This window comes from Megalops cyprinoides, chromosome 22 (genome assembly GCF_013368585.1).
Source record: "Megalops cyprinoides isolate fMegCyp1 chromosome 22, fMegCyp1.pri, whole genome shotgun sequence".
NCBI lineage: Eukaryota > Metazoa > Chordata > Actinopteri > Elopiformes > Megalopidae > Megalops > Megalops cyprinoides.
The window spans coordinates 21,552,068-21,575,361 of NC_050604.1; the positions used below are offsets into that span (position 1 = coordinate 21,552,068).

The window sequence follows — 23,294 nt, forward strand, 5'->3', positions numbered from 1 at the left end:
AAGAGATGAGAGAAAGTAATTTCTGATGACGGGACAATCATTTAGGCCTAGCACATCCTACCACCACCCATTATTCGATCCTACTACTTCTCCAACGTGTGCAATTTCTCCTGGAAACATGCGGCCGCGTGTGCGCGAACACACGGGAAGTAAAGCTGGCCCCGTCTCCTCCTGTCCTGTGATTAGTTGTGTTCTTTGCGCTCCAGCGATTTCACCTCCTCTGAGGATATTTGTGTTCCGCTCTCCCCTGGGTCACACGTGCCCCAGCTGTGACAGATGAGCGCTGCCACGTGGGCCTCAGAACCACTGCACGCACAATCACATCCAATCACAGGCCTGAGATTCACCGTGTATCCCCTCACATCCAATCACAGGCCTGATATTCATTGTGTCCACTCTCACATCCAATCACAGGCCTAAGATTCACCGTGTATCCCCTCACATCCAATCACAGGCCTGAGATTTACAGTGTACACTCTCACATCTAATCACAGGCCTGAGATTCACCATGCACTCCCTCACATCCAATCACAGGCCTGAGATTCATCGTGTTCACTCTCACATCCAATCACAGGCCTGAGATTCACCATGCATCCCCTCACATCCAATCACAGGCCTGATATTCATCGTGTCCACTCTCACATCCAATCACAGGCCTGAGATTCACCATGCATCCCCTCGCATTCCAAACACAGGCCTCAGAGTCACAGGGTACCCAATCACATCCAAACCCAGCACCAGCATATATGCTTCCCCACAACCAGAAGCAAGCTGAGAGTGTACATATGACCTCATCATATCACCATCACCTCCAAACACAGCCCTCAGACTCAATACCATCATGTGCAAACACAAGCTCAGCGTATACCCCCCTCACATCCAAACACAGCGTATGCCTGAGCGCAAACCCCACTACATCCAAACACAGGGTCAGATTCAACCAACACAGGGCCATCAACTCCTACTTTCCCCTAATGCTCTGTACGCTGAAATTCAGAAAGCCTCGGCTCTCGTGTGCTGCTCTCATGGCGACCCCTACGGTGATGCGAGGAAGCGTGTTTACGCTGCTCAATGTACTGTGCTGTCGGTTTTATTGCAAAGCGTGGTAAGCAGGCAATTCTGTGTCATCATTTTCTTAAGCACTAACTCCTCCTTGGCATTCAGCCCGAGGGCCTATAGAGGAAAGACATACAGTGCTAAATGGAGGAGGGAGGCTCTTCCTGACTTCAGCTTCTCTTGGGAGTCGCCTGTGTACGCGAGTGGACAACTTGAGAAACAAGAATATCAGAACATACTGAACATACAAAAATTATCATCCAAACCTATCTAGATCAGTACTACAGCTAATACTTTCATGTGCACTCAAAACTGCAAAAAAAAAACAACTAATAAAAATAAATGACCCCAGTATGTAGGCTAATTATGCTTTCAAACCGTAGCTGTTAATTTCGCTTCTTGGAGTGTATGAGTTTGTCGGACGTGCGCATGAGGGCTAAATTATGTTGTTATTGACAAGGTGAAATGAACTTTTGCGTATAATTATTTCTTCACCTGCTGAATTGCCAGTGCTGTTGGGTGGTAGGAAGAAGCATAATAATGAATTGACCTATTGAGTGCGACCTAGAATTAATTCTCATATACCCTGCAGCCTACATTTATCAACTTTCTAAAAAAGGCAAGATTAGGCTACAATTGATAACAATTGTACAATTGAACAAGAAGAACCCAAAACTCTGCAAGTGAGGAGTTGCCTTACACACCATTGACCTTTCACGATTTTCACTTTCTTTAAACAAGACGGCATTAAAACTGAATTGAATTTGTCTGATGATTCAATCATCACCGGCACTTTTGCTTTTCAAAAATCAAAACGTGTCTAAAAATCAAGCCGAGCTCCTCTCAGCTCTTCTCCATAACTTCCACGATCTTTCCGTTCTTCTGCCAAACACACCCAAACAGAGCGGTTCTGGCTAACGAGGTGATTTTGTGGCTGGGGGTAACGATCGGCGGCGATTACGGTTGACAGGCAGACGGGCGAGCAGGCGGGCGGGCGAGCCTTGGGGGGTGGGGGGGCCCGCGGCATCAGGCGCGCGGCGTGTTGCTCGGCCCGCCGTGTTTTCCCGTCGCTATGGCTACTGCCCGGCCTTGTTTTCATCCCGGGCCTCTCTCTCATTCAGTCCTGTTGGCCGAGATGCCAGGCGGCTTTCAAAAGCAATGATTTGCATCACTTTTTTTTTTTTATACACGATGACCAAAAAAAAAAAAAAAAAGAAAGAAAATCTTTTGTAGCCATGCAGAACTTTTACAAACTCTCCCTCACTACAATCTGTCAAGCCCCATTAAGCAGAAAGAGAGAGGGAGAGAAAGAGAGAGGGAGAGAGAGAGGAAGAGAATACGTGAGGAGCTGGCAGGAATTTTATCTACTTTTTTTTTTTAAATAAACATTTTTGGCTCAGGCTCCGGGTCTCTTGGAGGAGGCCTATAAATCTTCCTTTTCTTGGGCTGCAGACAGCCCAGCGCTGGAATGCAAAGACCCTCGCTGCCTGTTATTTTCTCAGCCTCCGAAGGCTTATAAATCTGGTATTTGGGGCATTGAGGCTTCAGGTTTTTGCCAAAAGAGTGCTCCCGAGTCCTCCCCAAAAAGCCTCCTTTCCACTAGCCCGAGTCCCTCTGCTTCATTGAGTAGGACCTGGTTGCCATGGGGATGAGAGGGGATGGGCTGGAGGGAACCTTGAGCGGGTTTTTGGCTCACACTACGAAAGGAGGGTCTAGTAGCACCCAAGCAAATATCCCTTCTGAGAGCATGTTTTGGTTAAAGGTGGAAGGCAAATTTTTTAAAAAATGCGAATGGGGTAGGCGTATATAGCTGTGATTTGTATTATGAATATTCATGTTATATTCATGAACTTAACTAAAATTCACATGAATATGATGATCCATCTTTTAAGTGCGTTTCTCTGACATTATCTTCTGTTGCATCTTTCAACATGTATGCCCAACCGTAAATTAGTCAAGCAGAAGTCAACTACTTGAAAACGAACCATGGGAAAATTGTTCAGCTGCATATACCAACCACAAATCAAGTCCACGGCCCTTACAACTTTCAAATGCAAGGTACAGCCAGCCAAATACTTTGCTTCAGCTTTGTTAGATACCAGAACAACCCTCATCGCCTTTTAAATTTGCTATAGCCTTGTCACAGGGCATGAAGTTGTAGTATTGAGCAAGCAAAGTATTTTACCATACTTGCAATTACCTGCCACGAGAATGTGGCAAATCAGCAGAGCAATGCATGAAAAAAATCATCCTTATCCAATAAATGAGACCGCAGCTTGCCCGATTACGCAGTCTCCGAGCTGCATCTGTTCTTAAATCATTAGCAGGATTACCACACCGCTGGTTAGCCTGTTCGTAACAGACGGAAACGCATCATGCTGAAAATGCATTAGAGAAATGCTGCGTTGTTAGCTGGCTACGAGATCAGCGTAATTGCACCAGCGGCGTCCTCAACCCGGCAGCAGCGCAGGAAATAATTACAGCAGATTACAAGGTCATAATATCTGTCACAAGCCCCTCCGCCCCTCGTCTCTAATCCAGGCAAAGACAGTGTCCTAGAAGGATTTCCAGTGTCACAGATGGCTCCGTTTTCACCCCAATTACACAGAAGTCATTTCTGGGGTCATTAAATCTGACAGAGAAGTGGAGAGCAGTGGAGACGTGTGCAGAAAAAAAACCCCACAAAATATCCAACACGTACAAGGTGACTCCAAATGATAAATCTCTTCTTTTTTTTTTTTTTTTTTTTGTGTCACCGCTAAAGGAGTGGTGACACTGCAGTACAGCCTAGTAGACACATTCCTGGAAACCGCAAGCGAGTGCACCATGAGTGACCCTGACATACATTAGGAGTGTGTGGTGAGTAGAACTGGGGCTGACTCATCACACTGTCTCGGGACTCAGAAATGAATTTGGAGCCGTATAATGCAGCCCGCTGGTCACTGATGCTGCCCTATGAGGTCATAAAGCACTCACCACACCTCTAGAACTCAACAGTTCCATCAAGCTACTCGGGTGTGTCTTCCCACTTACTGTTTTCCTTCAGGTTGTAGAGGTGACAGTTTATGGCCAAATTAAATACATCCTCATGCTTTTGCCAAAGATAAATAAAGTGCTCTTCTTCCTGCTCTTTCCAGTATTTTCAGCCAGGTACTTGCACCTTTCTTGACAGTCTACAGCATTGTCATTGGTTTTTGCTCTGGTCCTGCTAACAGCACCAACGGATCAAAGAAAACAGCCTCTTTGCACACACATTACATCATTAGATGGTCACTCTTCACTGGCTGCTGGCAGTTCCTCCATGCTTGTGAAAACCTAACCTTGAATAGGAACGGCAGTTTTTTTCAATGCTTCATATTCACAAAAAAAAGCTCATACAGTGCTGATACGAGCAACTCACACCACTCCCAGGACCACAAATGTTACACGATCTAAGGCACTAAGATGAGGTATGATTTCAGCACTCGCATGCAGAATTTCACCAAGATTTGGCTCACTGGAAATTCCCTGGGGAAGAGTTCAAACTAGGCATACCGTAGAACATTTGGTCCTCATCACATAATACCAGGAGAGGAGGGTTATTCTATGTGAAGAGGGTTATCCTGCATGACATCAACATGTCTTCTGATAAGCTCTTTTCAGAGTGTCCCAAAAGCCGATACATTATGACTATATCTTGGAAGTCAAAGCAAAAGAAGTCAAGTCAGTTCAAATCTGGTCTAGGGAATATCTGAATAGGTTTGGAGATACAGTGAAATTTCTTACATGTTCTAGAGTTTTTTTGAGCCAACCCTGCTTGCTTGAATTTCAAAATTTCAAAAACACACTTTGTGTCTTTGAAATTTCTATATCACTGTCTGAATCCAAACACAGAAAAGGTTAATACAGCTATAAATAACCATTAGACTTTTGGATCTTTAGTAATATGGAAAGGACCCTTGAAAACTCACCACACAAGCAAGGGGGTGCTCACAGCATCACAGGCTTGACCATATTATCTCTGAGTGTCACACCTCTCCTGCGGTCAGTTTAGGCTGAGAATGATGGATATTAGCAGGTTGTAACACCCAAGCTTGTGTTACACCCTGCTAACACCCCTCAGCCACATCTACAGTTATGTCTCTTCATTTATGTTTTGCAACAAGAAGAACACTCCTAGGAAGTCCATGGAAATGTATGATGTTGTGGTGATGGCTTTTTCAAAGACGGATTTGAGGACGACTTTGGAATCTGAGAAGTCACAACCCTGCTTCTCGGCTTAGGCTTAGGGTCAGGGTCTGAAAATGTCAGGGAAGACAGACGCACATTCACTCCAATAGGTGGGCAGAAAGGCAGAGGAGTGTGAGAAAGATGGCCGACCAAGGCCATGCGGCTGTTCCCAGAGCAGAGACCAGGCGGCTAGACCAGGGCTCTAACACCCTTAGCTCAGACTTCAACAGAGTGAACCATCAGCAGAGCGTACCAGGTGGAGCTGGGGTCAGTGCATCGCTGAGAGAGAGTGAATGTGCGAAACAGTAGGGCTGCCTACTATGTGTTGCCCTGGTGACTTGCCACGGCGCAATCCCCCCACCCCCCCCCACCCCGTGCACACTGCCCCGCCCTGCCCTGCTCCGTGACTTCAGCCACACAGTTTTACCCTCAAACTGCTCTCATGGCGCGGAACCAGAGAGATTACGCCCCGCAATCAGAGCAGAGAAAACAGGGCGGTGATACGCGGCCAGCCCGCTGAAGGAAAGGCACGGCCAACACGGAGGACGATTAATGAAGAGCCTTATCTCCCAGCAATCTTTATTACAGTTTTGTTCTCCGAGACCTCGACCCGAACAATAAAGGGCTGGATACTCTGTCGGGGCTTGGGCTCTGTGTGGTTTTTTTTTTTTTTGTTCCAGCCTTAAAATAACATGGTAAGGCACCCGTACCGCAGAAACGGCGCTGGCATTTCTGAACGGCGGCCAGCATTATGAAAGGAACTCGGGATTAATTTCCTGCCACGGCTTCGGCGGACATCCAAATTGAATTCTTGGGGCGTGCATTCATTTCGGGTTTACCTGCAGTAGCTCCCCCCCCCAACCCCCACCGCCTCCACCACCCACCCCCGCCAACCCTGCCCGCACGTTATTTCACTGTCAGGAAAATCAATTCGGGCCTCGCAGAGATTAATCTACATGGCGCGCTCGTTCTGAGAGCAGTGTGAGCAGACCCCGATACAGACGTCACTCCGCCATTTACAACATTAATCTTGACAGTCTGTCAACAGCAATGTGAATCATTAACCTGCGACCATGTGCTAAACATTTAAGAGACGGAGGCCCGGCAATCTGTTCTGTCAACAGCACTAACTCCTCACCGAGGAATGCCCCAGGACACTGCGCTGCCCGATGCTCTGTCAGCTGCTGCCCACAGGCCATTGGCATAATCTACAGCACCGGCCTCGGGGGAGACTCGGCGCTGTCTGACCTGGGTTTGTTTCCCAGGCCAAAACCAGCTGATCCAGGTTCAGTTTACCAACACCTGATCCGACTCCTTCCCACTTTCGGTAAAAGGCAGATACTGATGCGGGATCAGACGTCAGGGGCGGTATGTATCTGGACCCATTGCCTCTTCATTACGGATGAGTAATGCCAATCCGAGCCACATCTGGAAGACCATTCGAGGTCATCCAAACAATGAGACACTTAATAGATGGAGTAGGAGCAGGAGACCCTGCAGACATCTCATCCCTGCAGTTCTCTCTTAATGAACACCTGACACCGAGCATGGTAGGATCAGGTTAGCACTTAGATGAGAGAGCCCCTGGGAAAAGCACAATGTAATGTTTGAAGACCAACAGGGGGCAATATTCCTTTTAGACTGAGTAAAGAAATTAAACCAAAGTCCTAACCCCCTGCAGACTTAAAATATCCCATGGCACTTAAAAAAAAACAGTAGGTTTTGCCCTCCAGTTAAACCAAAAATAAAAGAGTTGCCCATAAGTTTACCTCTACCTGTGAGGTTATACTTCTTAATGATGTGGGCCTTTAAGACATCTCCTGCAGCAGTGAAAACAGCCTCAAAGAAACCAGAAAGAAGTAAAGAGTACAAAGGTTTGGGGCTTCACTCCCCATATCTGGCCTGCCGAAAGGAACCACTGAATCAAAACAAGAGATCTGAGAAGCCTGTTGCTCATTCTGTGTTAACAGGGTACCTGTTGCAGTCAAACACCTGTCGCTGATTAAATATCCCATTATTTTTCTCACTCACTGATGCCGCTGTCCTGGAGCGGGTGGGTCGTCACACCGGAGTGGGTCTGTCACCAAACTGGAGTGGGTCAAATCACAGATGTTGCAGTCACACTGTGACCATTAGCCCAGTGACAAGATCCGACTAAGGTCGGACCTGTTCTAGTGACCCTGTCTGTCTATAAATTACAGGCGACTGAAGGAAATAGATTCAGAATAAATTCACATTGTGAACAGACATGCACAGACAGCAGGACTGAAAGACAGCTTGGGATACAATGAAGTAGGTGATTACATCATCTGTAGCTCCGTTTTCCCATTCACTCATTGATCCAATCCACAAACAGCCATCACAGCTGAAGCATATAAGGAGAGTATCCCTCATTACGCAACAAACCCAAACCAGACTTCCGGAATCAATACAATTACATAACCGGCCAGCCTTAGACATGCCAACTGCCCACTTATTTGAAATGTTACTTGAAAACTGAACTCTGTTTGCAGTTTAGCAGTTTACAAAAACTGCAAATTATTATAGAGACGCTCTGACTTTCACTTCAAACTACAGCTCTGGTGAGCACCCACCTACCCACTCTACAAGCAATTCCACACTGAATCTTGTGCTTTTCTTTCAAAGAAGTTGGCTTCATCTAGCAATACAGACTGTAGCAATGGTCTCGTGATAAATTAATTCATCGTGTACCCCAATACTGCTCAACAAAAACAACTTCAGTTTCACTGCGACGTGCACGTTTTCCGTGGCAGTGTATTTAAATCAACGCAGGCTGCAAGGTAGGCAACGAAAAGGGCACGACACAAAGAAGAGCTCTGTTCCACCGCGGTGCATCCCAACCGAGGCCACGGCGTTCTGCTGGAAATACCAAACGCTTCCGCTGCACAGGTACAGCAGCCAAACCAGCGAGCGTTCAGCTCGGCAAGCTGTCCTGGATAACGCCGTCAAGACACACCAGGTAAACAAAGTGAAATAAGTACAGCAGGAAGAATCAAACTTAGAAAAAATTACGGCACCGATAACAATAATAGTTATTGTTAAGATGATCATTATTAATATAACAATTACTATTACTGTATTATTAGTATTAATATGTAAGATTGAACTTTTCTGTAGTGTTAAAAAGGCCAAAACAGCATGCATATGTAGAAAGCTCAGCTGTTCCATTTCCCACAGTTTTTGCAGTCTACCCCTACTACACATGCAGTTCAAACGTTCAGATGAAAAAACGTATCACAAGTCATGCGATATGCAGTTCATTAAGAGTACATGTTTTGTTTTTTTCTTTTTTAAAGAAAATGATTACCATTTCAAAGAAAAAAAATATAAAAGAGTTGAAGAGCTGGTAGACGTAATTCAATTTTAATCTTCCAAGGAGTCATCATGATTACAGACCGTTACATTTAATTAAAAAAATGAAGCATTCCAGCCAGCTCTGGCTATCCGTTCAGTTCTGACAGCGTCACATCAAAGAAATACATTATGATACTTTTATGAGCAGATTATCTGACATGATGGAAAAGATAGAAAAGACTCAGCTCACTAACTGTACTAATAACAAATTAATTAAACTCATTTCATTAACGCTGCATTAAAACTGTCTAGGGAAAAAGGAGAGGGGACACTACAAGCCAGTTAACAGGGAAATGAGAAGGCATGTCCAACCAGACACTCTGCCAAGATTTCTCTTTATCACAGAGTGCAGGAAGAGCGTTATCTGATTTTATACTGAAGGTGTCTCAATCCTGGAGATGTACAAACACACCTGGCTAAATCAAACTTCATAAACTGAGGTATTTATTGTTACAGCTGACCTGGGGATTTCCGTGAATTCATGTTGTGGTGGTATCAGGACTTAGCTGAAGTCATGCAGTAACTGTGCTCTCGAGCCTAGGCTATTAAAAGCGGACGATATCACAGATAGTCTAAACAAATGCTAGAGGAGAGTAGCAAAATACTGAAACTGAGGTGATGAATGACTAATGTCCTAAATCATCTGACCCAGGGGCTCCCGAGTGGCTCAGCTGGTTACAGCGCTTGATCCACACAATCCGAGCGCTGCAGCTCAGACCTGGATTTGAGTCCAAGCTGTGTCATTCAACAACTCATGAATGACATGAATGACTCATAAGCCATAGTGGCAGAACACAACTAGCTTCTTTCTGCCATGGGGGAGTGGATTTCGTTGGCCAGTGTTCATTCATCTCAACATCGTGGCACCCTCTAGAAGCCCGTGAGGCGACAACGCTCAGACGAGGTCAGCAGAGATGCTTCTATCCTGCAATCTACACTCACTCCAGTGTGGCGCACTGTGTGAACTGGTAGTGCGAAACAGTCATTGACTGCATGAGAGTGTAACAGAGGTTTGAATTCTTCAGCACTCCTGTGCGTAAAGGGCATTGTGGGGAGTTCAGCTTAACGTTGTACCATTCCAAACTGCAATTCCAAACTGCACGATAAAGGCAAAATGCACTCTAAAAATATCTGATCCAGAATCAGTTGCTTAGAGAAAAATGTACTTAAACCTCCATCTCCTGCACATCTACTAGAGCCAGTACCAGCCAATGAGGTTGCTGGGCTCATTATGGTCGACGTAGCTAAACAGCCAATGACATGATGGCCTGGGCACTATTGGAATAAACTTCCCTCTATCCCTAGTCACATTTTGTCCCACGGAAAAAGGAACATGCGTGTACAATAAGAACTCCATCTTTCTAAAAATGAGGTCATACAGACGCCAGCTCTGACAGGGAACACTCGTCTTTGTAAACCTGACACATTTGTTTTGTCACAAACACACCGGCTCATTAGAAACTGCTTATTGAGATGTACTTCTCAAACGGCGCAAACCTGAACAGCTGCGATATTTCAAACTGAACGAGGCCCGGGCACCTCCGGCAAACAGACCGGCTGATTTTCTTAATTGGCCGACTGATCCGCCCTGCCTCGCAGAACCGCGGCTGTCTCGGCTGTCACTCTCTGGCTGCACGTCGGCACAGCAGTGACGAGGGCAGAGAGGTATGAAACAGCTACGCAAATGAGAGCAACACAGACTACACACAGACCCCGCCGCTGTCCGTTTTTACTCTGAAAGGCTGCCTTGCCGGGACAGAGACGGCGAGGCCAGCGGGACTCCGCTCTGATTGGGAGCGCCCTCCCTCCTCCAGCAGACTCCCTTGTCTGAGTCGGGGTGGGGAGATGGGGGGGGGGGGGTTATCAGTCAAGGGCGGCACAGAAGCTCTGTTTCGTCCCGTACATTCCAGGCCCTCTCCTGCCCCCCTCCACCTACACCCCCCCCCACCCCCCCCACCCCGGATTCCAGTCATACCTCCACTCAGTCCCTCCAGAGCGGCCATCACCCACCCCACCCCACCCCTACACACACACACACACACACACACACACACACACACACGGCAACACACAGGGGGATTGTGGAAGGCTGCTGGATGATTCACTCAAATGCACAGCCGACAGACCGTGCACACATCAATCAGGAACACTTTCAATTTATGGATATGACTAAATCATTTCATCCCCGGAATTTTCTAAACATTTCTTTTTCTTCTGCTACGATGGCCAAGGCAGGGAAAAGGATGATTCAGTAGGTCAATACTGTGGTTGAGGGTGCCCTGTGTACGAAGTATAGCATCTGTAAACACCAATTCCCTCAGTTCTCCCAGCTTTTAGCCTCAGGTATTATGGTCTGGCTTTAAAGGACATGTGACAGCATACATGCTGTTCACGCACTGTGTCCCTCTGCTGTGAAGGCCGTCTGTTCCCCTTTGGCTTCTGAGGGCTAACTGAAGACAGCTTCAGAACCGGCGAAACAGTCCTTTTCAGCCCAGCAGTGTCGGTTCCTATTAACCCGCACAGGGACAGAAAGCGGAGAAAGGACTGCAGCTCAGTGCTGGAAGCCTAAAAGCTGCATGTGAAGGGAGAACAGTGTGTGTGTGTGTGTGTGTGAGACCTATGAGTGTGTGTGTGTGTGTGAGACCTATGAGTGTGTGTGTACGTGACCTGTGAGTGTGTGTGTGTGTGTGTATGTGTGTATGTGACCTATGAGTGCATGAATTGTGAGTGTGAGTGTGTGTGTGTGTGTGTGTGCGCGCATGTGCATGTTGTGAATGCATTAATTGTGAATGCATGAATGATGAGTGTGTGAGCTACGAGTGTGTGTGTGTGTGTGTGTGTGTGCGCCGCACTGTTCCTTAAATCCTGGCAGGTCTGATCTCTTGGCTGCAGCTTAAAGAGCACAGCACCGCCTGGCTTCGCAGTGACATCCCGACACGCCCAGCGGCGTTGAGCAGGTGTGCCTTCACCTTGAAAGCAGCATGACAATGACACAGGCATCAAACACAACATCAGCTCTGCCTCTCCCACTGTACCGGCGAAAACTCTCGCTTTCTGTCCATGACCCATCCCTCTACAGGCTGATTCACACTAAACATGCAAAAGTCAAAAGTCCCGCATCCTTTAGCCTCCACAGCATGAAAAAACACAGCCATTAAAGAAATATTTCAGCTCTCTTCCCCAGGGGTCATGGTGCTGCTTGCAGTCATCCAGTCAGCATCTTGCGTTGTAGTAAACAGCACCACATTTCCGTTCCAAACGCTCCCAGCCAGGCAAATGAATGACAAGCACACCTGCCGCTGCATCCCATAGGAAAAAGCAGTGCTATGAATCGTGTCAGCAGACAACACATTCAGTTAGTTAGCGAGCGACTTGATGTTAAACTTCACCTACAGAACAATCCGTTAAGACAACGTGCTTAACAGCAATGTGGGGGCAAAAGAAAAATATATACAATGTTCGTAGGCTTGCACGCAGGCCCTATTCACTTCTCAGATGCTCTTGTCCAGAGCGACTTACAAATCAGAGAACATTCAGTGCATATCTTAATCAGCATAAACATAAATTGTGACACAGGAATTTGTGGTGTTCCTGTGTCAAATGTAACTAATCTCCAATACTGACTGTATCCTGGTATGCATTCGCTGAGCGGCTACATTAATCCAAAGAGACTTGTGTACATTTTCTGGAGTAATTCATAGCAAGCGACTCACTCAAAACGTACACCAGAGGCAATCAGCTGCAGCGCACTTCACAGATCACATTTCATACCAGCAATTCAAGTAATAATCCACTGGAATGACATGTCCTGATGGAATATACTACATTTACGCATGGAAAGATACACAGTTTCCTCCGAGGCAGATGAAAAAAAAACACAACAATAAAAAAAAAACCTCAAAGATCTGTGAGGAAAAAGAGAAAAACTCCACGTGGGACTCAAACCCATGAGCCTCTGGATGATCACCCAGACGGCGATTACGCCCCGGGTAACCAGAAGCGGCGGCAGCGCTAAACTCGTGCTGACCGCTTACCTCCGGCTGCCCCTGGAAAGCTCATGTGATTCGGGGAGACTCGGCGGAATGGAGAGAAACCTCCGCTCCTCGGATGCTCGAATCTAACAGCTCGGCCTGACAGCCTCCCTTTCACGACCGAAACGGTTTCTCTCGGCAGCAATCACAATCTTTTGAGGGACTTTTTTTCCTTGCCGTTATTGAATCCTGAATTTCTTAGCTGTCAACCCCGCTGAAACGTATCATGTAGCTGATGTCATGCTGCGTTATGCCCTAAATGATTCCACTTCACACCGCACCAGCGATGACACATTTGGACAGATTAACTGCTGATTTTTATGCCAGGATGAATGGAGGCTTACAGAACATCCTTTCGCTGAATCAATGAAAAAAATAACCTTTGCAGGAATGTGTTAGCCTAACACACCCTGACAGTAACTCTGCAAGCAGCAACATCTACTCACATGGTTAAACACCATCCTTCATTTCCAGAAAAGGAGGGGGCTTACCATTATGTCTCTGTGCGTAAAAAGTCTCCTCACTCTGCTCAACCTTAGGATGGGCCATTCAAATAACTGCTATTTAACTCAGCCTTACAAGTTATAGCATTTACATACAATGTAATTATTCCATTTTAAATGCTGGCATTTCAAAACAAAAACATATTTTAATGAGGGGTATCACATTTATGTTATTCAACAACTCAATCATTCAATCATTTTAACAATCACATGGTGTGCTGTAGTAGAAACAGATGACACTTAAAGATAAAATGACCACAGGCAGATTAAAGACTACAGAACTAAACAATGACAGAAGTAATGGAAAAGGTAAGACAATAATATGGAGACTGAATGGAAGGCCTACTACTTATATGTAAAACAAAAACTCGCCTATGTTGTCTCACCATTCATATGTATAAAACTGAGTATCACAATACATAATGTCTCGCAGACGTCCAATCATTTCCCGTCCTAAGAAATCTTCGCACTTTTAAAATAGATTGCATGCTGTTTTTGTTTTCAGTCATCAATGCATAATAAAATAAATATTGTGATAACAAAATGTTGTCAGCTTTCTCACGTTCGGAATGCATCCTAACAATGTTAAATGCCTACTCCTTATTTGTTAAAATAAATAAATTAATTAAAATCTTCAACAGAATAGTTATAAAAACCCAGCTGTACATTGTTTTATTGAAGCTGTTTCACAAAATGCCCCCCCCCCCCCCCCCCCCCCCCCCTCAAAATTCAAAAATGACTCGCTCTCTCTCGACTGTGTATGTAGTCGTCATCCGCACAAACTTACTTCATATGAAATGTTCAGGTTTATGTCCGCTGTTTTTAAAACTAGGCATAGCACAATTAAAAGTAGAACGCATGGTAAAAACTAAAAATCTAAACACATCTGAGGTCAGCCTAACAACCAAAAATGTAGACAACGCGGTGGCAACAAGCGGGCGCATCACTGGTCATGCTTTATCAGTCAATGAAAGTTTCACGATCAACTCATTCATCCTTGTGAGGTAGCTGTAGCACACCTTAGCAACGACGCAAAGTTGCTACAGAGCAACCACCGTAATTTCCTCCGCATACAAACAACAGATCGTGTCTTTGTGAGTACATTGCTTTCTCCCTCAATACAACCAAATCGCGATTTCATTGAAATTCTGCTCAGATGAGGCCTAGCTAACTAGCCTCTGAGAAATCTGGACATGAGGCCTAACAGTTATTCCCAGAACACAGTGGTTTTTATCTTGCAGCAACCAGAAACGGAGGGGGAATCTGCACGACTTTAAAAGCCACTTGTGATTTTAACTTCTCCACAAGACATTCCACGAAACGTCATCACATAACCTACATCCTATAGCTAGCTAGCTTGATATGGCATGTGTATCGAGGGGACTGAAGAACACAACTAACGTTAGCTGGGTCAATAACAGAGACCCCCTTCAAAAAGTGCCAAAAATCACCCTCGGGCAACTTCACACAACGATGCACAGACAACAACAGTTAAACGCGAAAATGATGTTTAACAACTAAGTATGAAAATGCAAAAACATAAGTTAATACAAGTCACTAGGCTAACAACTAAGATGAACTTTTGTTTGAGTTTAGAAATAGTTGTATCTTCTTTTTCACAGACTGATCACGACTGGCTACACGACTCCACAACTAGCTGTACAATGAATCGCAAGGCAGAAGAAGCTGTTTTGCGGAAAACCAAAGGAACCCAAAGTATGACGAATAAAACGTAGTCAGACCGGGTTGTGAACATTAAACTGAAACCATTATCCGTTCCACATAGCGTAGTCTGGTAAAAATATGCAACACGTATCGGTAGCAAACAGGCTAGCTATAGGTGGTGCAGTTTATAGCTAATCCAGAACAAAACTATGAGCTCGAACAATCCCTCTATTGTGCAAAACCCGCAGCGATTTCCAAAGCCGAGTTGGACAATGTGTTAATGCATGTCCCAAGTCAGCTGTATGCTTTGCTAGGAGGCCAGTGTAGCTGCTTTCATACACTTTTTTGCTCAGTGTAGACCGAGTTTGCGCTCCACATTCAAGTAAAATGAACAAGGCATGCTTTCCAAGTTCTCCCTCCCGCTTTCCATAGAAAATAAGACGAGGTTGAGAAACTAGTAGCTAAACAGCAAGCTAGCTTGCTGGCTAGCTACAAAGTTGCCACTATTTCTACTATCTCTACGTCCACTTTGTAAATTTGAATAGTTTTCTTGTGTAACCGTGTCTGTCAACTTTCCAGTTTAAGATAGCCAACTATCATTCGCAGTTTGCTTACCTGTCTCTTGGGTCGATCCAGCTGGTTTGCTTAGTATTATGGTCGATATAAAACACTTTGCCATCGTAATCCCTCGCCTCTTCCCAGCCGTCCGGGAGCGGCAACTGCCCGTTCCCCTTTCTAGGCATGATCGGCTCCTAAAAGTTCCTCCATAAGTATGGAAAAAGGAAGAAAACGAAATCCTAGGATCTACAAAAAATTCAATACATGTCCATATTTCGCTCTCGCCAGTCCTCCATCTTAGTTCCTAACAGTCCGGATAGACATGACTCTGTTCCCAGCCAACAGTTCATTAGCATAGCATTAGCATAAATCTATTTGCATGCACATTCCTCAGTGCAACATTCCACAGGCTTAACCCTTCAAGGCATCGCCGGCGGCAAATCTGTGTTGACAAGAGAACTTGTGGCACTGGTCCCGTCCCGGACAGATTGCCCCAAATACTGCCGCTTCGTCCTCTCATCATTTACTTGTCGATTAGATGTTTTCAGGATTACGAAACCAAAAAAAATAACTAGGACAACAAACCAAGTCCCATGACAACAACACAAAAACAAAACAAAAAACAACGAAGGACATCCTAGTTAACGTTAGTAAATAGCCTAATTTATTTTTCCGTGGACATAATAGGCTACCGTATTCTATATCTATGACGCATGGTCACATGGGTAAATGTTTAAGAAGTAACTATGTAGAAGAAGTAAATAAGTTTCTGGAGGTATATTCTTACCCACGTCAGGTCCTCTGACAATATCTAAAATAGACTCTACATTGCTGATGGCTGGAAAAATCCTCATATTGCTTGTTTTGAGATAATAAATAAATAAAATCAATATTGACTTGAGAAGTTTTATTTGAGAGGAAGTTCAGAAAATTTCACTGGGTTCACAACACCTTGGGGTGAGAAAACATTACTCTGTGTTAAACTTTGAAGAAGTAATGAAATATCAATTGTTATTATTATTTGAGCTCTCAGCTAGAACTGAGCACACACTATAATTTAATTCCACACATTTATATGACAATAATGGAAGTGAAAGGCAGATACATACAGTACAAACTCTGTGTGTGAGTGCCTCATGCACATTTAATAATCATAACTGATTTTAGAGTAGGCCCATTTATACACAGTAATACATATGTATATGACACATTCCTCAAAAGGCAGACTCTATGGCTTAAAGTATTTTACATATTATCTACCTTTACAGCAGGATATTTACTGAAGCAGGTCAAGCAAAGTACTTCACTCAATATTACTGCCAGGAAATCATACCTGCAACCTCCATCTTGCAAGCCTAGCTCCTTAATCACTAAGGCATACCTCTCTGATTTTAGATGTGGCCAAAATAAAATGCACAAAAAATCACCCTGGACAAATACAGACCACAAGAGGAGTTTTGCCCACCCACTATAATAAAATTAATTTGAGAAAAGTATTGCATTTCTTGTCTTCAGTCAAAATCCCTTTAAAATTCAAAATTCCTTAATTATATAAGAATGTGACAGGCATGCCTGGGTGGAGACAGACCGCAGGAGATCACAACATGCACAGCTGAGCATTCTGGGAAGGCATCAGAGGCAAACAGAATGTGACACAGTGACAGCAGCAGTGTCACTGCTCAAAATCATATCTCATTTTGTGCTCTTTTTCATGCTGGGATTTTTGGAGAATGCAAGATAATTCAGGTAATGTAATGTGTTCATTTTAGTAAGAAGGTTGAATTGTCTTTAGTAAGAAGGTTGAATTGTCTAAAGATAGAAACAAGTGATGGAAACATACAGAGAGAAGAATAAGGCCACACTGCATAAATCAATATATAAACAGAAACAGACATATGTGGTAAAATAAGAAGTTCAAAGTAGAAGAAATATACTGGTGTTATATCAAAACATATGGCATCAATCACTGCCACTTTCATAAGAACAGGTTTACATAAAGGCTCAGTAAAATGTTTGCAATAAAATATACAGTATATTCACCAACATATGCATAACTATATAGTGATATTAATGAGTAATATTCTTCAAGATAGTCCCAAATGTTTGGCCACATATGAATAACAAAGGCTTGACGTTTTCCACATCCCACTCAGACATGCAAGAACCTCATAAACACTTCAAGAGGAGTCATGTCAGTATAATCCAAGCCACAAGAGGATTGACAAAACACTAATTATAGACATAATATTAAATGAGACCCTTGGATTTTGTTGAATAAAATTCATTATTTATGAACCTCTGTTCAATATTATTAAGATTAAAGTATGACATTCAAATAATTTTGAGAGAACAAATTATCCAATACATATATTTTATAGTGTTGTTAGGATTAGAGCCAGACACACTCCTCACATACATACACTTTTTATTTTGGGTTTTATTTGGAATGTGCTGCAGTGTAAGCATGTAGCTCGAGACAACTTCCTTTGCAGGTACTTATAAAAAGGTAAACCGCTGTCTGGAAGGAGAAAGGGAAAAATATGATTCAATGGCAGCAACTTGGATGCTGCAAGAGCTGTTTCTGCCCATGGCTTTCATGCAGTCTGGACAGGTATACCATTAAGCAACAAACAATTTGTGTGAGGGCTTACAATAATTTTTTGTTGTTTGCAAGCATTGCTTGTTTTAGCCGGGATGCTGGTATACAGTGGTTTGTTTGGGGCCTACCTTGAGATTTACATTTATTCATTTGGCAGACGCTTTTATCCAAAGCGACTTACAAGTGAGGAAGAGTACAACACAAGCAAAAAGCCATATAAGGAGTCAACAATATTAGGATCGCATCATGACCACCTTGACCAAAGCACTGGTCGTTTCCTGTGCTGTTTTGTATAGCTGGCACTTTCAATACGGCATTTTGGGAGTTACCTGTTCACCAACAGTTCTGTAACGCCATGGTTTGGAATATCACCAACGTGCCATCATTTAAAAATAAGCCGAACTGAACAACCCATCCCCATGGCTCCAATGGCCGTGGAGCACACAAGACAGAGCTGGTCTGTGAGGAGATCCCCAGGGTAAGTAGGTTTCCCTTTGTTATCTTGGATTGGGACACCTGCCTTGCTCCACTTTTTGTGTTTGTTTGGCTTTTCAGACTCTCATACACAACACACAATTAGGTTACAGGAGCTATTCCTTTCACAGCCATTTTCATCGTTTTAGTTTGAGATTGGGAAGGCTGGTCATAAAAGTATGTTTTTGTTACTGTTTAGACAGGGTATGAATAAATATGGAGGGCATGGTATTATTTTCCTACATGGGTATACTTGTCCCTTTTCTCCCTTGTAGCCCACAGGTAGAGAGGTCTTCATTTGACACGATTGCTACTGCTGCCTTTGACTGGCTCAGGATGACCAAAACTGACCTCCGATTTGTCATTGACTGCACATATGAAGAGCAGCATTGGTCGAGGGCAGTAGGTAGGCCCCTGATTGAGCAGAGAAGGAAATGTTCTCTGACCCAAGCCACAGAGCCCTGAAAAACAATGAAATACAGAGTGTATAACCACAGAAATTCTATACACGGATCCAGATATCCAGCTCCATGTGCTTCACGTTCAAAGCTTCATCTCTGTCATTACTGAAACTGTAAGTGTTCTGGTTTGCTGCCTTGCTATGAACATTCTTGAAGGGACACGATCTAAAACAGAAAAGCTGTTGGTGGCACAGAAACACAGACAGCACCAAAACCTCTGTTCCCCAACTACCAACAAAAGTAACAAAAAAGTAATTAATTAAATATGAATGAAAAGTAAGTGCAGACACTGGGCTTGGGCTGGCGCTGTTTCTGCTCCTACATAGCTTTGGACCCGCGCACATCTATGCAACAACTCGTTAAAAGAGCGCGAGAGGTGATGTGGCCGAGGTCGAGAGAGCAGCTGAAGGAGGAGTCCGGAGCAGCTGGAAGAGCCTTCATAATGAGCTCACCACATTTAACCAGAGAAAGAGATAAGAGGGGCGTGGGATCAGAGAGGAGGCGAAGAGGCAGAACGCCAGGCAAGCCTCATTTGCACTTAAGGTTAAGGGTGAAAGGGAAGGTTTATTTCAAAATTGCACTGACAGAAAAAAAGGAGAAATCTAGGCAGGTCCCAGCCACAGGTTGTGTGTTTTGGTTTAAAAGCTTGGAATTAATTTGTTAGGAGCCTAGAAAATAGTACAAGGTGACAGCATAACTTTTCTCAGTAAGAAAAGTCTTTAGTGATCAGAATCATTCCTGTTGGCATGCTACCTCGCTCAAATCTTTCGGTCACCTCTTCGACCGTGAATAACTTTGGCTACTCCCCTGGGGAGACTCAGAGACAGGGGAGAGGAGGTCAGACAGGCAGGAGAAGGAGGAGACAACACCTCCTTTTCTGTCGCATCAGCAAGAGGATGAAGATGCGTGATGGAGCTGAGAGCCAAGGACAAAGGGAAAAACTCCAACACCAGCACCACAGATTTGTTCACAGTTTAGTAGCTAATGGAGTTTATTAGTAGTAGCAGTAGTAGTAGATGTCAGCATGACTTTCAATCATGTGGTCAATCGTGTCTTAATAATAATAATGATACATACATACATGCAGATGTCTTTATGGATCAAGTTAAAGCAACTGGAAAATGCATGATGTCCCACTCTGCAAAGTAAGAAGGCATACCTCCTTAAAATGCATTCTGTGAATGTATTCTTCCAATTATTACTATCAGTGGCAATAATCTAAAGTAATATTGCACATCCTAAAATGGCTTCACCCTTCTCATGCAATGAATTTAATACAGTTCTGGTTCAAAGAGAGATGATGAACAACGTCTGCAAGTCAGAAAAAAAGGTTTCTAAGGTCTCTTTGTTTACAGTTGATGAATAAATTAGAATTTCAAAACAAGAGTTTCACTTATATTTCGCCTCTGAAATTTTTTTAAGGGACTGGCTACCCCAGTGCACTGATGCAATCTCATTTCAGAGGAATAGGAACACAATGAGTCACTGCTATGAAATGATCATGACATCATCATCAGACAATTTAAAAATGTAAGTAAACAGAATACCATGGTTTTTTTTTTTTAAGGCACTGGGCTCAATTGCTAGATACCAAAACTGAGAAGAAAACCCATGCACTCACTGTTATGCTCCAAACAACTTATAATTTATGTGAACCATATGTTGGTCAATGCTTGGATTAATGTCGGCTTTAAACAGAGTTTTGCCATAAACACATTTGCATTTTTATATCATGAGGTAATACATGAAGACTGTCCTGTGCTCATCTTGAGGTTGATCATGTGACTCAGTGACTGCAGTCTTGTGATTGGTAGTCACTGCGGCAACACACCCTGCTTCCATCTCCCTCTATTGGGCCAGTGCTAAAATTTCACTAATGATAAGTGGAGCTTTGAGAAAGGCTGCCCAACCAGTCTCTTTTTCCTGGTATTTTATCCTCAAAGCAAATAACTTGCTCCCCAAAGACATTTGAAAATTAAAATTCCAAAGAACCTTGGACCAAAGTGTCGTGTTTTTCATCAACTGCTTTTTCATCTGATGCGGGCAATGAAATCATCAACCATTTCAGGAAACGAAAAACTGTGAACTGATCGGAGCTTGGAAACAAGATTTTTTTTTTTTAGAGGAAGAACTGATTGAGTTCTCTAAATGTAATAACAGTACAGAGCAGAAAAGAGTTCAATAAGTTGAAACCAACCTGATAAAAACATGAATAAGCACACAACTGTAAGCCTACAGGGATTTCAATGATAAATGACAACTCAGGAACAAAATGGCCATTTATGTGTATGCGTGTGTGTGTGTGTGTGTGTAGGGGGGGGGATTGCACGACACACCACTGTGCTGCCTGTAGTAGCTGACACAACAAGAAACATAGCAAAGTCACCAGTAAAAACTACTTTAAACCTGCGAAAGTGACAGTGGTAAGGAGCACAACTTGTAACCGAAAGGTTGTCAGTTCGATTCCCTGGGATTCCACTGGGACACTGCTGCTGTACCCTTGGGAAAGGTACTTAACCCACAATTTCCCCACTAAATATCCAGCTGTATAAATGGGTAACATATTAAAAATGTAACCTATGTAAGTTGCTCTGCATGAGAGCATCTGCTAAATGCCAATAATGTAATAATGAATACACGTTTCACGTGTGTTCCAGTCATATAGGTGGAGAAACAGGAACGCTCATTAAACATCTGAACATAAATTCCAAATGTTCAAAAAATTAACTAGGGAACCCTAAACACAGCCGGGAAATATTGTCAGTCTGTTTATCTGTGCGTGCTTGTCTTCAGGTTTGCGAGAAGCGGTTTAAACTCTTCTGTAGAGACGGACCAAGGCTCCTATTTGAGTAATGATGCGCCTAGTTTCTTGAGGCCTTTCGTGTAATATGTGTGGTTCTGTATGTACCCTCATGTGATAAAAACTACCAGTTCAGCGGACAAGACAGGTGCTGTGGAGCAAACAGGCGATGAGCACTCTACCGGAGCAGTAACATATAAGTTATGAGCACCCAAAAGTCGTGTAAGTATGCCTCTGGGATGGGTGAAATAAAAAGTTACCTCACCGCTGCACAGCGGGGCGGTCTGTGATCTGCGGTGCATGACAGCAGTTGTGAATCTTGAACCTTCGACGGCGGTCATAGCATTTATCACTGTAAAGGGGGAATTGATGCGATAAGGGAAGGCGATATGTTTGATCCCTGCATATTCTACCGTATTTTAAAGAGGTGTCTGTGTACAACCGCTTTGAGTGCATATGCGGTGACAGCACTGTGATAAACGAGGGCTTATCGGAACCGCACGGAGTCACACGAAACAAATGGCCGGCCCAAAAATATATCGGTGGGGATCGTTACAGAACGAACACGTGTCACGGAGTTCATCACTACTTCTTCAGAGGACTGTGTGTATAGCCTGCGTGTAGGCTACTGTAGAGTACCTTTAACGTTAGTTTCTCCAGATGCAGACCCCAGGTGTGGAAAAGATAATGTTCTAAACCAATGCGGGCGGTTGTGACGCTCATTATAAATGCTATTTGTCTTGCTTTTCTCCCTGTAAGCAAACAAGTTCAACAGAGTGGTAACTGCAAAACATGCAGGAACATTCTGTGCCCATAATCCCACCGGGAGTTGGACCTACAACGGCAGTTTTTAAACAGCCTGCATGAAACAGCGCCGTGTATGCCTCGGAAAGAGAGGGATGCTGAGGTTACACTCTCTCTCTGTATCCGTCTTTCAATTTAGGCCATTACCTTCACCAACAATGTATTGGTAGTACGATGTAAAAATATAATCCCGGGTCTCTTGCGCATTTATTTACTTTTAAATCTATGGCCCACACTGTAAATACTGAAATACAGCTACCATTTACAACTACTATCTCCTGTTGCCTCTTCTGGTAACCTGTGGCAAGTGTTGGAAGTTGGACATTCGAACGGTAACGTCGGTTGTGAAGTTGAGCGAATGTGCGCACGACTCAGTGTTATTCAAACCGCGTCACTGCCGCGTAGTGACCACGGAGAGCATTGCATGTCATTTACATGCCAGTTTCTTCGCCTGATAACTTCACATAGGTAATTAATAATAAATAATAAGGTAATTAAGTTCTTGAAGATTTGAATTCTCACAAAATGCCTAAATGTACACAAAGTTCACCTAAATTTTAAAATGACCCGTAATATATATTGGCCGTCACAATCATACAAATCACTTACTGCTGTGATTGCGGAAGTAGTCACGCGGAGTTCACGTAGCTATGTGCACGTGTGGTTCTGAAAGAATGACATGCACATACATGAAACATTCTGTGTTTATCTTAATTTAATATTTATCAGGATTCTGAATTGTGGGACCACTTCGCAAAG

At 43.8% G+C, this 23,294-nt stretch overlaps 1 protein-coding gene across 1 annotated transcript in view; it reads right to left on the minus strand.

Annotated features, from left to right (window-relative positions):
* LOC118769785 (protein WWC2-like) overlaps nt 1-15,696 on the minus strand; it is a 61,661-nt gene extending 45,965 nt beyond the window's left edge. The window contains exon 1 of the mRNA XM_036517102.1: nt 15,455-15,696. Within this exon, the coding sequence (XP_036372995.1) occupies nt 15,455-15,582 (128 nt within the window). The 5' untranslated portion in view covers nt 15,583-15,696. The remainder of the gene's footprint in view (nt 1-15,454) is intronic.
* Between the last annotated feature and the right edge of the window lie 7,598 nt (nt 15,697-23,294).